The sequence below is a fragment of the Camelus dromedarius genome, chromosome 2 (genome assembly GCF_036321535.1).
Source record: "Camelus dromedarius isolate mCamDro1 chromosome 2, mCamDro1.pat, whole genome shotgun sequence".
NCBI classification, from domain to species: Eukaryota; Metazoa; Chordata; class Mammalia; order Artiodactyla; family Camelidae; genus Camelus; species Camelus dromedarius.
In genome coordinates, this window is record NC_087437.1 from 65,588,449 (window position 1) to 65,604,393 (window position 15,945).

The following is a 15,945-nucleotide window of genomic DNA, read 5'->3' on the forward strand; positions in this document are numbered from 1 at the left end:
AAAGAGTTCTAGAAGACTCAAGGATCCTCTGTAAAAATATGAGTCAAGAAGACCTTGAATAGCCTTCAACTAATGGAAGATCTGCAAACTCTGTAAGCTTTAAAACCTTTGTCTCTAGGGCGTTCCTCATCACCACAGGTCTATAAAAATAGGGGTAGGGCTGGCAGCCTATTGTCATAATAGCTATGCATACCTATACCAACAAACGCATATGAAGATATATATATATATATACACACACACACACACACACACATAAATATATATAGACAAAAAGAGCCCATAAGTAAACAACTGAAAAGATTTAATGTACGATTGAGACAAAACATGAAATTATTGCTGGATTATAAAGCAAATTGGTGGGAGGAGAGTGTATAGAGGAAAAGTTTAATGGTCAATGAAGCAATCAAAGGATTTTAGGAATTTTTAAAAAATCATTTAAACTATTAATCAAATTATGCTACAGAATCACAATAACAGGATCTTCTTATACATACAAGTTTTTCCTTTAAAATTTAATAAGCTGACAAATACAGGAGTACAGTCTTTTATGAAAAACATGACCATGAATAATATGTATACATCTTTAAGCATTTAGAATAATAATATAAAAAAAATTATACAATGTATGTGTTTGTATATGAGTGTGTGTGAGAGAGAGATAAATAGCCAAGAAAATCCTCACCTCATTGATCAAAAATTGGAGCTGCAAAACAGCTGCACCACTTTCATGTTGACAATAACAATCAACACCAGGTCTTCCAAGTCTAATATAACAAAGGTCAAGGATTCTAACATTTAAATTAGCATCAATATTAATGTGTAAAGAAAAAAACTAACATACTTAGCAACTGATGTTTGGCTTATTAATTATCTTTATTTTTGTAAATAAAGAGTTCAAAAATCTTAGTCTTAATTGATGGAAATTACATTATATAGCATTAGACGTCAACAAAACGGCTGAATAAAATGTCCCTTGCACATAACCCCCCACCCAATAACAATAACTTTACATCAATGCATAGACAGAGGTGCTTTCACAGGAGCTTCAGGATCCAGGCTGGCGATCATGAAAATCAGTGCAGTCCAAGAATGAAGGCAGCATTTTGAGGAGGCGGAATTGCACTTAGTCAGCTAACTCACTGACTGTGGCCTTGGCTATGAAAACAGAAATAGCTTTGTACCCGTGAGACACAGCCCCATTTGGCTTTGAGTTTGTCACCAGCATATACCATATGCAAAGGGACACAAAGGAGTCATGCTTACCCATGTATCAGGTAATAGGCATAAAAACCTTGTTCCTGGCCCACTCAAGCCCCTCTTCCTCTGATGCTACTCTTCAGTAGGCAAAGATGCCAACACCAGGGGGAGAGCGCACACTTAGAAAAAACAAAATCAGCTCCAACTGACACTCAGGACTTTTGCTCCAGCACCTTGGGATCCAAACCCACCCCCATAGGGTGGTGATAGTCACTGAGCATAGGAGAAGCCCAGGCTCACACCTAGCTCTGGTTTTAGCCCCTCCACCTCCACCCCTGCCTCCCAGCAAGGTGGGAGCTGCCAGCACACTACAACAGGAGATGTAGCCTGTGCTTACTTCAGGTCAGCTCTCCCACCAAAGCCACTGGGCATGTGAAGACTGGACAGGGACACTGCCATACATGACACTCCTGCAAGACTGAAATAGGTAACTATCTCACTTAATTTCATAAGGACAAAAAAGTTAAGCAAATAACAAGACAGAGCAATATGTTTTGAACAAAAGAACAAGAAAAAAAAACAGGAAAGACACTAATGAAATAGATAAATAATTTGCCAGATAGAGTTCAAAGCATTAGTAATAAGAATTCTAACTGAACTTGGGAAAATAATAGATGAACACAGTGAGAATTTCAACAAGGAACTAGAAAATATAAAAAAGAACCAGTCAGAAAAAAGAACACAGTAACTAAAATGAAAAACACATTAGAAGGATTTAATAGCTGACTAGGTGATACAGAAAAAAAGCATAAGCAATCTGCAAGATAGAACAATGGAATTCACCTAGTCTTAACAGCAAAAAAAAAAAAATACAATTTAAAAATAAGAGTAGTTTAAGGGATCTCTGAGTCAACATAAGTATACTAACATCTGCATTATAGGGGCCCAAGCAGGAGGAGAGAGAAAGGAAGGGGTTGAAAATGTGTATAATGAAATTATAGCTGAAAATTTCTCAAGCCTGAAGAAGGAAACAGACATCAGGTATAGGAAGCAGAGGGTCCAAAACAAGACACTCATTTCAGAGCTAAAGACACATATTGAAAGTGTGGTAATAGAAAAAGATGTTTCAGGGGTGGGGGGTGGGAAGAGATAGACTGGGATTTCAAAATTGTAGAATAGATAAACAAGATTATACTGTATAGCACAGGGAAATATATACAAGATCTTATGGTAGCTCACAGAGAAAAAAATGTGACAATGAATATATATATGTTCATGTATAACTGAAAAATTGTGCTCTACACTAGAATTTGACAGAACATTGTAAAATGATTATAAAGCAATAAAAAATGTTAAAAAAAAAAAAAAAGAAAGAAAAAGATGTTTCATGCAAATGGAAACAAGAAAGCCAGGGTAGCAATACTCATATTAGACAAAGTCTACCATAAAAGAAAAAGAAGGGCATTATATAATGATAAAGGGATCAATGCAAGAAAAGGATGTAACACTCATTAACATATAAACACCTAATATGGGAGCACATAAATAAAGCAAATATTAACAGATATAAAGGGAGAAATTGACAATAATACAATAGTAGGGTACTTTAATACCCCTCTTATATCAATAAACAGACTATCCAGAAAAAAAAATCAATAAAGAAATAGTGGTCTTTAATATCACAATAGCACCAATTGGACTTAATAGATATCTACAGGACATTATATCCCAAAACAGCAGACAACAAATTCTTTTCAAGTGCATACGAAATGTTCTCCAAGACAGATCACATGCTAGGCCACAAAACATGTCCACACATTTAAAAGGATAAAAATATATCAAACATTTTTTTGAACACAATAGTATGAAACTAGAAATCAATTAGAGAAAAAAATGGGTAAAAACCAAACACATGGAGACTAAACATGCTACTAAAAAGCCTACATAGATCAATGAAGAAATCATAAAAGGCCTCAAGACAGAAACAAAAATGGAAATTTCCAAAATTTATAGAGTGCAGAAAAAGCCATTCTAAGAGGTAAGTTTATAGTGATACAGGCCTCTATCAAGAAACAGGAAACCGACCATTTGAAACCGACCATTTGAAGGAATTAGAAAAAGAACAAACAAATCCTGAAGTCAGCAGAAGGAAATAATAAAGATCAGAAAGAAAATAAATAAAACAGAGATTTAAAAAAAACAGAAAAGATCAATGAAACCAAGAGCTGATTTTTTGAAAAGATAAACAAACTTGAAGGAAATAATAAAGATCAGAAAGAAAATAAATAAAACAGAGATTTAAAAAAAACAGAAAAGATCAATGAAACCAAGAGCTGATTTTTTGAAAAGATAAACAAACTTGAAAAGCTTTTAGCCAGGCTCATCAAGAAAAAAAGACAAGACCTAAATGAACAATATAATAAATAAAAAAGGAGTATTTATAATCATTATCACAGAGGTACAAAAAAATCATAAAAGACTACTAAAAACAGTTATATGTCAATAAACTGGACAACCTAGAAGAAATAGATAAATTCCTAGAAATATGCATTCTTCTAAGACTGATTCAGGAAGAAATAGACAGTCTGAACAGACTGATCACAGTGAAACTGAATTTATAATTTAAAAATTCTCAGCAAAAAAAGTCCAGGACCAAAGGGCTTCAGAGGGGAATTCTACCAAACGTATAAAAAAAAGAGTTAATACCTGTCCTTCACAAACTATTCCAAGAAAATCAAGAGGAGGAAACATTTTGAAATTCACTCTGTGAGGTCATCATTATCTTAATGCCTAAGCCAGACAAAGAAACTATTTTTTAAAAAAAGAGAAAATTAGAGGCCAGTATCTCTGATAAATATAGACACTAAAATCCTCAACAAAATGTTAGCAAACCAAATTCAATACATATAAAGGAGTATACGCCATGATCAACTAAGACTTATTCCAGGGATGAAAGGATGATTCAATATCCACAAATCAATCACTGTAATACATCACATCAATAAAATAAAGAAGAAAAACCACATAATCATCTCAATAGATGCAAAAAGCATTTGACAAAGTTCAACATCCATTTATAATAAAAACTCTCATCAATGTTGATATAGAGGGAACACACCTCAACATAATAAAGTCCATTTATGACAAACCCACAGTTAACATCATACTCAATGGTGAAAAGCTAAAAGCTTTTTACCCTAAAATCATGAGCAAGAAAAGGATGTCTACTCTCACGACTTCTATTTAACATAGTATTGATTCATAGCCACAATAATCAGGCAAGAAAAAGAAATAAAAGGCATCAAAATTGGAAGGGAAAACCTGAACAGATCTTTTTCCAAAGAAGACAGACAGTCAACAGGCACATGAAAATATATTCCACATTGCTAATTATCAGGGAAATGCAAATTAAAACCACAATGAGATATTCAGATAGAACGGCTATCACCAAAAATTTCACAAATAACAAATGTTGGCAAGAATGTGGAGAAAAGGGAACCTTAGTAAACTGTTGGTAGGAATGTAAACTGGTGCACCTACTATGGAAAACAATAATGGAGGTTCATCAAAAAGCTAAAAAAGGAACTACCATATGATCCAGCAATTCAATTCCTGGGTATATATCTGAAGAAAACAAAAACAATAATTCAAAAGATATATAAACTCCAAAGTTCATAGCAGTATTAATTTCAATAGTCAAGATATGGAAGTGACCTAAGTGTACAGCTTCAGAAGAATGGATAAAAAGATGTGGTATTTATATAATATGGAATAATATTACTCAGACATGAAAACATGTATAGTTTTGCCATTTGCAATAACATGGATAGACCTGGAAGATATTCTTATGCTTAGTAAAACAAGTTGGACAGAGTAAGACAAATACTGTATATTATCATTTATTATATATGGAATCTTAAAAGAAAAAAATATAAATACAATAAAATGGAAACAGACCCACAGATAATGAGAACTAATTACCAGTGGGAAAAGGGATGGGGGAAGGGAAAGATAGTGGTAGGGAATTAAGAGATACAAACTTCTATGTATAAAATAAATAAGACAGAATGACATATTGTAAAGCAAATGGACCATAGCAATATTTTATTTACTTTAAAAGAAGTATAACCTATAAAACTATTGAGTCACTATGTTGTAAAACTGAAACTAATATAGTGCAAATCAACTACACTAATTTAAAAAATTAATAAATCCAAACTTATACCCATAAACAAATAAATAAAACTAGTAAATTTAAGAGCTGTCACCGCTAAGAATGAAAAAAAAAAAAAAAGAAAGACAGAAACTATAATAACAAAGCAAACGGAAATCCTAGAGTTTACATGGAGAACTACAAAACAATGATTAAGGAAATTAAAGATGACTTAAAGAAATGGAAGATATCCTATGTTCTTGGATTGGAAGAATCAATATTGTTAAAATGGCCATACTGCCCAAGGCAATCTACATATTTAATGTGATCCTTATCAAATTATCCAGACATTTTGAACAGAACTGGAACAAATAATCCTAAAATTTATATAGAATCACAAAAACCAGAGTTGCCAAAACAATACTGAAGAAAAAGAACGAAGCTGGAGGGATAAGCCTTCCAGACTTCAGACAATACTACAGAGCTACAGTAATCAAAACAGCATGGTATTGGCATAAAAAACAGATACATCGATCAATGGAACAGAATACAGAGCCCAGAAATAAAACCACAGACTAATGGTCAATTAATCTTCAACAAAGGAGGCAAGAATATACAATGGAGAAAAGAGAGTCTCTTCAGCAAGTGGTATTGGGATAATTGAATAGCAGCATGTATGAATGAATGAAGTTAGAACACTCCCTCACACTATACACAAAAATAAACCCAAAATGGCTTAAAGACTTAAACGTAAGACAAGACATGATAAACCTCCTGGAAGAAAACATAAGCAAAACATTTTCTGACATAAATCTTAGCAATGTTCTCCTAGGGTAGTTTATCCAGGCAATAGAATTAAAAGCAAAAACTAACAAATGAGACCTAATTAAACTTAAAAGCTTTTGTACAGCAAAGGAAACCATAAGCAAAACAAAAAGACAGCCTTCAGAATGGGAGAAAATATTTGCAAATGATGAGACGGAGGCTTAATTTCCAGAATATATAAACAGCTCATACAACTTAATAACAAAAAAACAAACAACCCAATCCAAAAATGGGCAAAAGACCTTATCAAGCAATTCTCCAAAGAAGACATACAAATGGCCAACAGGCACATGAAAAAATGCTCAATGTTGCTAATTATCAGAGAAATGCAAATCAAAATTACAATGAGGTATCACCTCACACCAGTCAGAATGGCCATCATTCAAAAGTCCACAAAAAATAAATGCTGGAGAGGGTGTGGAGAAAAGGGAACCCCTATTATACTGTTAATGGGAATGTAGTTCGGTGCAGCTGTTATGGAAAACAGTATGGAGATTCCTCAAAAAACTAAGAATAGACCTACCATAGGATCCAGCAATCCCACTCCTGGGCATATATCCAGAGGGAACTCTAATTCAAAAACATACATGCACCCTAGTATTCAAAGCAGCACTATATACAATATCCAAGACATGGAAACAACCTAAATGTCCATCAACAGATGACTAGATAAAGAATTTGTGTTATATTTATACAATAGAATACTACTCAGCCATAAAAAATAATAATAAAATATTACATTTGCAGCAACATGGATGGACCTAGAGATCATTTAAGTGAAGTAAGCCAGAAAGAGAAAGAAAAATACCATATCATTCACATGTGGAATCTTAAAAAAAAAAAAAAAAAAGAAAGAAAGAAAAAGAAAAAAAGGACACTATGAACTCATCTACAAAACAGAAATAGACTCACAGCCATAGTAAACAATCTTACGGTGACTGGGCAAAGGAGGTGGGAAGGGATAAATTTGGGAGTTTGAGATATGCAAATGTTAGCTACTAGATATAAAAATAGATTAAAAAAAACAAGTTTCTTCCATATAGCACAGGGAACTATATTCAATATCTTGTAATAACCTTTAATGAAAAAGAATATGAAAATGAATATATGTATGTATATTCATGACTGTACACCAGAAATTGATACACTGTAACTTACTGTATTTCAATTTAAAAAAAAAAAGAAATTCTAGAGCTAAAAAATACAAAGATTGTACTAAAAAACTTAATAAAGAACTTTAACAACAGTTCCAATCACACAGAAGCAAGAGTTAGCAAATTCAAAAACAAATCATTTGATACTGGCCTGTCAGCAGAACAAAAAGAAAAAAGAATTAAAAAAAACATGAAGAAGGCCTAACGGAATTACGAGATACCATTGAGTACATAAATATTTGCATCAAAAGAGTCCCAGAAGTAGACAAGAAAGAGAAAGAGTAAGAAAGAGTTTTTAAAAGAAATAATAACTTAAAAATTCCTAAATCTTGTGAAAGAAATAGGTATTCAGACACAGAAAGCTCAGAGAATACAAGCAAGATCAACACAAAGATTACTATGAGTCACATTATAATCAAAATGTTAACAGTCAAGATAAGGATAGAATTTTGGAAAGCAGCAAAAGAAAAACAACTTGTCACAAACAAAGAAACCCTCATAAAACTATCAGTGGATTTCTCTGCAGAAACCTTACAGGCCAGGAGGTAGTAGGATGATGTATTCAAAGAAAAAAATGTCCAACCAATAATACTATATTCAGCAAAACTGTCCTTCAGAAATGGAGGAGAAAGAAAGACATTCCCAGACAAACAGAAAGTAAGACAGTTCATTACTAGTAGACCTGCTGTTACAAAAAATGCTGGGGGGAAAAAGTTGTTCAAGTTGAAGTAAAAGAATGCTATGTAACAGCATAAAAACAAAAAAGTATAAAACACACTGGTAAGAGTAAATTTATATTTAAATTCAGAAAAGCTAAATACTGTAATGATGGCACATGTATCAGTTTACCTCTATTATACAAAATAAAGATAGTGATATTAAAAACAACTATAGCTACAATAATTTGTTAACAGATACACAATATAAAAAGATGTGAAGTGTGACAAAAATCCCATAAAACATTGGGGGAGGAGTAATAAATGTATAGCATTTTTGTATGTTAGTGAAAGTAAGTCACTACCAGCTTAAAATACAGTTATGAATATATTTTATGTAAGCCTCAAGATAACCGCACACACACACAAAAAGCCATAGTAGGTACATAAAAGATAGAGAAAAGAATTAAAGCACATAAAACATATAAAAACAAAATACAAAGACATTAAGAGAGAAAGGAACAGAGGAACTAAAAAAATTCAGAAAATGAAGGAATGGCAATAGTAAGTGTCTACATTATTACTTTAAATGTGAATAGACTAATTTTCCAATCAAAAGACACAAAATGGTTAAATGGGTTAAAAAAAGATTCAATATGCTGTCTACAAATTTGACACAACATTTTAAAATGATTATAAATCAATAAAAAATGTTTAAAAAATTTGACATAACATTGTAAAATGATTATAAATCAATAAAAAATGTTTAAAAAAAACAATATGCTGTCTACAATAGACTCACTTTAGCTTTATCAACACATATAGGCTGAAATTGAAGGGATGGAAAAAGATATTCCATGCAAATGGCAACCAAAAGAGAGCAGAAGTGCCTAAACTTGTGTCAGAGAAGTTAACTTTTAGTCACAATCAGTCACAAGGGAAAACGGTCAACAATACAATGAAAAGGGGGTCAATTCATCAAGAAGATATAACAATTATAAATGTATGCATATCCAATACCAGAGGACCTAAATATTTGAAGCAAATATTAGCAGAACTAAAGGAAGAAAATGACAGCAATAGTAGGGAACTTAAATACCCCACTTTCAACAATGGCAGTCAGAATAAGGAAACATGGACCTGAATAACACTATAAGCAAAATGGACCTTACAGACATATACAGAACATTCCATCTAACAGCACCAGAATACAGATTCTTCTTAAGCACACAGAACATTCTCCAGGATAGATCATACACTGGGACATAAAGTAAGAAGTCTGAAATCATATCAAGTATCTTTTGTGACCACAATGGTATTAAATTAGAAATTAATAGGAAAAAAACTAAAATTCACAAACACATGGAAGTCAAACAACACAATCCTGAACAACCAGCAGGTCAAAGAAGAAATCAAAAGGGAAAACAAAGTATTGTGAGACAAGTGAAAATGAAAACAAAACATACTGGATGCAGAAAAAACAATTCTTTAAAGAGGAAAGTTTATAGCAGCAAGTGCCTACATTAAGAAAAAGTATCTCAAATAAATAACCTAACTTTACACCTCAAGGAATTAGAAAAAGAATAAATTAAGACCAAAGTTATTTTTTTTAAAAGGAAATAAAAAGGTCAGGGTGGAAATAAATAGATATAAGAAAGAAAATAGAAAAAAAAATCACTGAAACTAAGACAGGGTTCTTTGAAAAGATAAAGAAAATTGACAAACCTTTAGCTAGACTAAGAAAAAAGAGAGAAGACTTAAATGTATAAATTGAAGAAGAGACATGACACTTGGCTCCAGAGAATACAAAGAATCTTAAGAGGCTACTATGAACAATTATACATCAACAAATTGGATAAACTAAAATAAATGGATAAATTCCTAAATGTAAACTATACCCAGAATGAATCATGAAGAAACAGAAATTCTGAACAGACTAACAATCTGAGGAGATTGAAGCAATAATCAAAAACCTCCCAACAAAGAAAAGCCCAGGACCAGATGGTTTCATTGTTGAATTCCACCAAACATTTAAAAAGTAAATACCAAAATTCCTCAAATCTTCTCAAATTGAAGAGGAAGGAAGTACCCTCAAACTTAGTTTGGTATAGGCATTACCCTGATATCAAAACCAGACAAGGACAGCACAAGAAAATAAAACTACTTGACAATAATCCCTGAAGAACATAGATGCAAAAATTCTCAACAATATTCTAGCAAACTGAATGCAACAACACATTAAACTAATTTAGATACCATGATTAATTAGGATTAATCCCTGAGTGCAAGTATAGTTCAATATATACAAATCAACTCCATATTAACAAAATGAAGGATAAAAATCACATGATCCACTAGAAGATGCAGAAAAATCATTTGACAATATTCAATACTCTTTCAGGATAAAAGCTCTCAACAAATTGGGTGTAAAGGGAACATACCTTAACAAATAAAGGCTGTATATGACAAACCAACAGCTGCTATCATACTCAATGATGTAAAGCTGAAAAGTTTCCCTCTAAAATCAAGAAGAAAACAACAGTGCTCTCTCCCAACACTCCTTTTCAACATAGTACTCGAAGTCTTAAGAAGAGCAATTAGGCAAGAAAAAGAAATAAAAGGCATCTAAATAATATAAGGAAGAAATAAAATTGTCTGTTTGCATGTGACATGATATTATATTCAAAAAGCCCTAAAGATATGATCAAAATTGTTAGAACTAATAAATGAATTAAGTAAAGTTTTTGTTGATACAAAAATCAACATACAAAAATCAGTTGAATTCCTATACACTAACAACAAAATATCAGAAAGAAAAAAAAAACAGTATAATACCATATACAATAATAACAAAAACAAAATACTTAAGGATAAATTTAACCAAGAAAGTGAAAGATCCATACAATAAAAACTGTAAAATATTGATGAAAGAAATTGTAGAAGACACAAACAAATGGAAAGGTATTCTGTGTTCATGGATTGGAAGAATTAATATTGTTAAGATGTCTATTCTATTCAAAGCCATGTATATATTCATTGCAATCCCTATTAAAATTACAGAGACTTTTTTTTTACATAAATGGGAAAAAATCCTAAAATTTGTATGGAACCACAAAAGATCCCAAGCAGCCAAACCAATCCTGAGAAAGAATAACAAAGCTGGAGGCATCACACTTCTTGATTTCAAACTATATCACAAAGCTACAGTAACAAAAACAGTATGATACTGAGGCAGAAACAAACACAAAGACCAATGAAACTGAATCAGGAGACCAGAAATAAACCTACACATATAGAGTAAACTAATATTTGACAAGGGATCCTAGAATATACAATGAGGAAAAGGATATTCTGTTCCAATGAGGAACAGAATTCAATAAATTCTGTTGGGTGTTTTCTATACACAGAAATAAATATTCTCATGCAAAAGAATGAAATGGACACCTATCTTACACCACTCACAAAAGTAACTCAAAATAAATTAATGACTTAAATGTAATACCTAAAACTATAAAACTCTTAGAAGAAAACATAGGCAAAAATCTCCTTGACATTGGCTTTGTAAATGCTTTCTTTGATAGGCCAAAAAAAACCCCACAAGCAACAAAAGCAAAAATGAACAAGTGGGACTATATCAAACTAAAAAGTTCTGTACAGAAATAGAAACAATCAACAGAATGAAGAAGCAACCTATAGAATGGGAGAAAATATTTGCAAAACTTTTCAGGTAAGAGGTAAATATCCAAAATATACAAAAAATAATACAACTCAATAACAAAAAAATAAAAGGCAAAGGACCTGAACAGACATTTTTCCAAAGAAGATATACAAATGGCCAACAAGTACATGAAAAGATGCTCAACATCACTAATCATCAAGGAAATGCATATCTAAACTACACTTGTTAGAATGACTGTCATCAAAAAGGCAAGAGATAACAAGTGTGGGAGAGGATGTGGAGAAAAGGGAACACTTTTGCACTGTTGGTGGGAATGTAAATTGGTACAGCTGTTATGGGAAACAGTATGGAGGTTCCTCAAAAGATAAAAAATTGAGATACCACATGATCCAGTAATTCTACTTCTGGGTATATATATATATATATATATATATATATATACACTAAGGAAATGAAATCACTCTCTCAAAGACATATCTGTACCCCCACCATGCTCACTGCAGCATTATTACAAGAACCAAGACATGGAAACAAACTGTGTGCCTATCAACAGATTAATAGATAAAGAAAACATGGTATTTATGCACACATACACACACACGGACAATAGAATATTATTCAGCCATGAGAAAGAAGGAAGTCCTGCCATTTGCAACAACATAGATGGACTCTGAGGGCATTATGCTAAGTGGGATAAGTCAAAGAAAAATACTGTAGAAGATGATTAAGTTCCAGAGATCTAGTGTACAACATTGTCACTATAGTTAAAATTACTGTATTATATACTTCAAAGTTGTGAAGAAACTAGATCTCAAATGTTCTCACCACAAAAATAAAAAGGTAATTATGGGATATGACAGAGGTGTTTTGGAGGAGGTCATCAAGAGAATGAGACCACTAGTTTACCCAAGCATTTAGAGGCTCCACAGCCCTCCCCCTGTCCTTGGAATATACAGTCTAACTACAAGTCCCATTCTAGTAGCCATTTCAAAGATGCAGTTTTGAAAGAGTAATGTATTGTTGAGACCATCCAGACTGAACACATGAATGAATCCAGCTAAGGCCTCTATGTAAACTTTCAAGATTCTGGTGGACCACTGTGGTCATTTACCAGTCTCTCAGCCTTCCGAAAACAAGCCTTGTATATTAATTGCCTTGCTGATTAAAATTGCAACCTACCAATCTGGAATGGTCTGCCTCTTTCTTTGGCCTTTCCTTGCCCTCTGTTTATGGAGATCAGTTTTGAATTTTACCTGGGGAGATTCTGAGGCTGGGAACCAACAAGATGTTAGCTAATACTATATTGGTAATCATATAGCAATATGCAAATGTATCAGCACACTGTATATCCCAAATTTATACAATGTCGTATGTCAATTATATATCAATTAAAAAAAGAATAAGAAAAAATAAGAGATTCTAATTTACCTTTATTTCTTCTAAAATGCTTGTACCCATTAAACAGTAACTCTCCATTCCATTCTCCCTCCCCAGCCCTGGTAGTCACCATTCTAGTTTCTGTCTCTATGAACTGCACTACTTAAGGAATTTCATGTAATTAAATCATACAACATATGTCCTTTTGTAACTGACTTCTTTCACTAAACATGTCTTTTAGGTCCAATCATGTTGCAGCACGCATCAAAATTTTCTTTCATTATAAGGCTGAATAATATACCACCATATATAGGTACATGTAAAACTTTTTAAATAATAGCTATCCTAATGAGTATGAAGTGGTATTTCATTGTGGTTTTGATTTGCATTTCCCTAATGTTGAGCATCTTTTCATATGTTTAATGGCTATTTGTATATCTTCTTGGAGAAATACCTATTCAAGTCCTTTGCCTATTTTTAAACTGGGTTTGGTTTTTGTTGTTAAGTTGTAGGAGTTCTTTACATATTCTGATTTCAATCCCTTATCAAATATATGATTTGTCAATATTTTCTCTCAATCTATAGGTTGCCTTTTCACTGTTACTAAGGTCCTTTGATGCACAGAAGTTTTAATATTGAAGAGTTCTAATGTATGTATTTTGTTCTTTGGTTGCCTATGCTTTGGACGTCATATCCAAAAATCATTGCAAAATCCAAAGTCATGAACTCTTCCTGTGTTTTCACTAAGAGTTTTTATAGATTTAGCTTTCACACTTAGGTCTTTGATCCATATTGAGTTAATTTTTGTATGTGGTATAAGGTAAGGTTCCAACTCTATTATTTTGCATGTGGATATCTAGTTTTCCCAACACCATTTGTTGACCTTGTCCTTTTCCTATTCAATGGTTTTGGCACTCCTGTCAAAAATCATGACTGTGTACACAAGGGTTTAATTCTGGGCTCTCTATTCTATTTCATTGGTATATATGTCTGTCTTTGCGCTATTACCACACTGGTTTGATCACCATGGCTCTGTATTAAGTTTCAAAATCAGGAAGTGTGAGACCTCCAACTCTGTTCTCTTTCAAGACTCTTTGAACTATTTGGGGTCCTGGGAAATTCTATGTGAAATTTAGGGTGGTATTTTTCTATTTCTGAAAAGAGTTTCATTGAGTTTATAGGGATTGCACTGACTCTAGATCACTTTGAAAGTACCAACAACATAACAATATTAAGTCTGCTAACCCATGAACATAGGATGTCTTTCTATTTATTGAGGTCTTAATTTTTTTCAGAAACATTTTGTAGTTCTCAGTGTACAAGTCTTTTGTCTCCTTGGTTAAATTTATTACTAAATGTTTTATTCTTTTTGATGTTATTGCACTCGGAATTGTTTTCTTAATTTCCTTTGCAGATTGTTCATTGTTAATGTACAGAAACATTTGGGGGTTTTTGCATGTTGATTTTATATCCTGCAGCTCTGTTGGATTCATTTATAAGTTTTAACAATTTTTTTGAAATTTTCAGGGTTTCTACTTCACTTGTGAAAAATAATTTCCTAGATATAGAATAATATGTTGCTGGATTTTTCTTTCAACACTTTATATATTTCACTCTACTCTCTTCTTGCTTACATGGTTTCCAAAGAAGAGTCCACTGTAATTCTTATCCTTGTTCCTGTAATTGTAAGGCATTTTCCTTCTTATGGCTTCCTTCAACATCTTCTCTTTGTATTTGCTTATCTACAGTAAATATTACATGTCTTGTGCAGTTCTCTCTTTTGTTTTTATCCTTTTTGGTGTTCTCTGAGATTCCCTGATCTGTGATTTGGTGTCTATTATTAATTCTGAAAAGTTCTCAGCCACCTTTACTTCAAATATAGTTCTGTTCTTCTCACTCTTTCTCCTCTTTCTGGTAGTCCACTAACATTTGCTTTATATCTTTTGAAATTGTTAACACAGTTCTTGGATACTCATTGTGCTTTTTCTTCAATTATTTTCTCTCTCTACTTTTCCATTTGGGAAATTTCTACTGACTTATCTTCAAACCCAATGTTCTTGCCCAAGTCTGGTCTATTGATAAGCTCATCCAAGGTATTCTTCATTTCTGCAGTGTTTTTGATTTCTGGCATTTCTTTTTGAATATTTCTTAAGAGTTTTCATCTCTCTGTTTACATTACCCATCTTACATGTTGTCAACTTCTAGACATGTTAACTAATGTCTACATTAGAGCTCTTAGCATAGTAATCACAGTAATTTTAAATTCCTTATCTAATAATTCCATAATCTGCGTCATAGTTGAGTTGGTTATCACGCTTTCTTTATCTGTTTAGAGTGTATTTCTTATTCCTGCTTAGACTGCATTTTTTATTGTTTTTGGAATGCCCTGCAATTTTTTTGTTAAAAGTCAGACATGTTTCAATATGTTAACAATAACTGAGGCAAATGGCCCTTAGTGTGGGCATTCATGTTAATCTGAGTATTTGATGTTTTCTGTAGCTATATATGTCAGAAACTTCCAATTTCTCTAGTGTTTTTTTTTTCAGTTTTGTATTGAAATACAGTTGATTTATGGCATTGTGTTAGTTTCAGGTGCACAGCAAATTAATTTGGTTTTACATATATACATATATACTTTTTAAAATTATTTTCCATTATAGCTTATGATAAGATATTAAATGTAGTTCCTTATGCTATACAGTAGGTCATTGTTATGTATTCATTATATATATATGTATGTAGTATGTATCTGTTAATCCCCTAATCCTAATTTACCCCTCCTCCCCTTTCCCTTTGGTGATCGTAAATTTGTTTTCTATGTCTGAGAGTCTGCTTCTGTTTTATAAATAAGTTCATTTGTACTATTTTTCAGATTTCACATATAAGTGATATCATGTAAAA

The 15,945-nt window shown here is 32.4% G+C and overlaps 1 protein-coding gene across 6 annotated transcripts in view; it reads right to left on the bottom strand.

Moving 5' to 3' along the window:
• STXBP5L (syntaxin binding protein 5L) overlaps positions 1 to 15,945 on the bottom strand; it is a 290,279-nt gene that overhangs the window by 215,389 nt on the left and 58,945 nt on the right. For all 6 annotated transcript variants that reach the window (XM_064494778.1, XM_031455025.2, XM_031455017.2 and 3 more), the window contains one exon: positions 686 to 767. In XM_064494778.1, the coding sequence (XP_064350848.1) occupies positions 686 to 767 (82 nt within the window). The remainder of the gene's footprint in view (positions 1 to 685; positions 768 to 15,945) is intronic.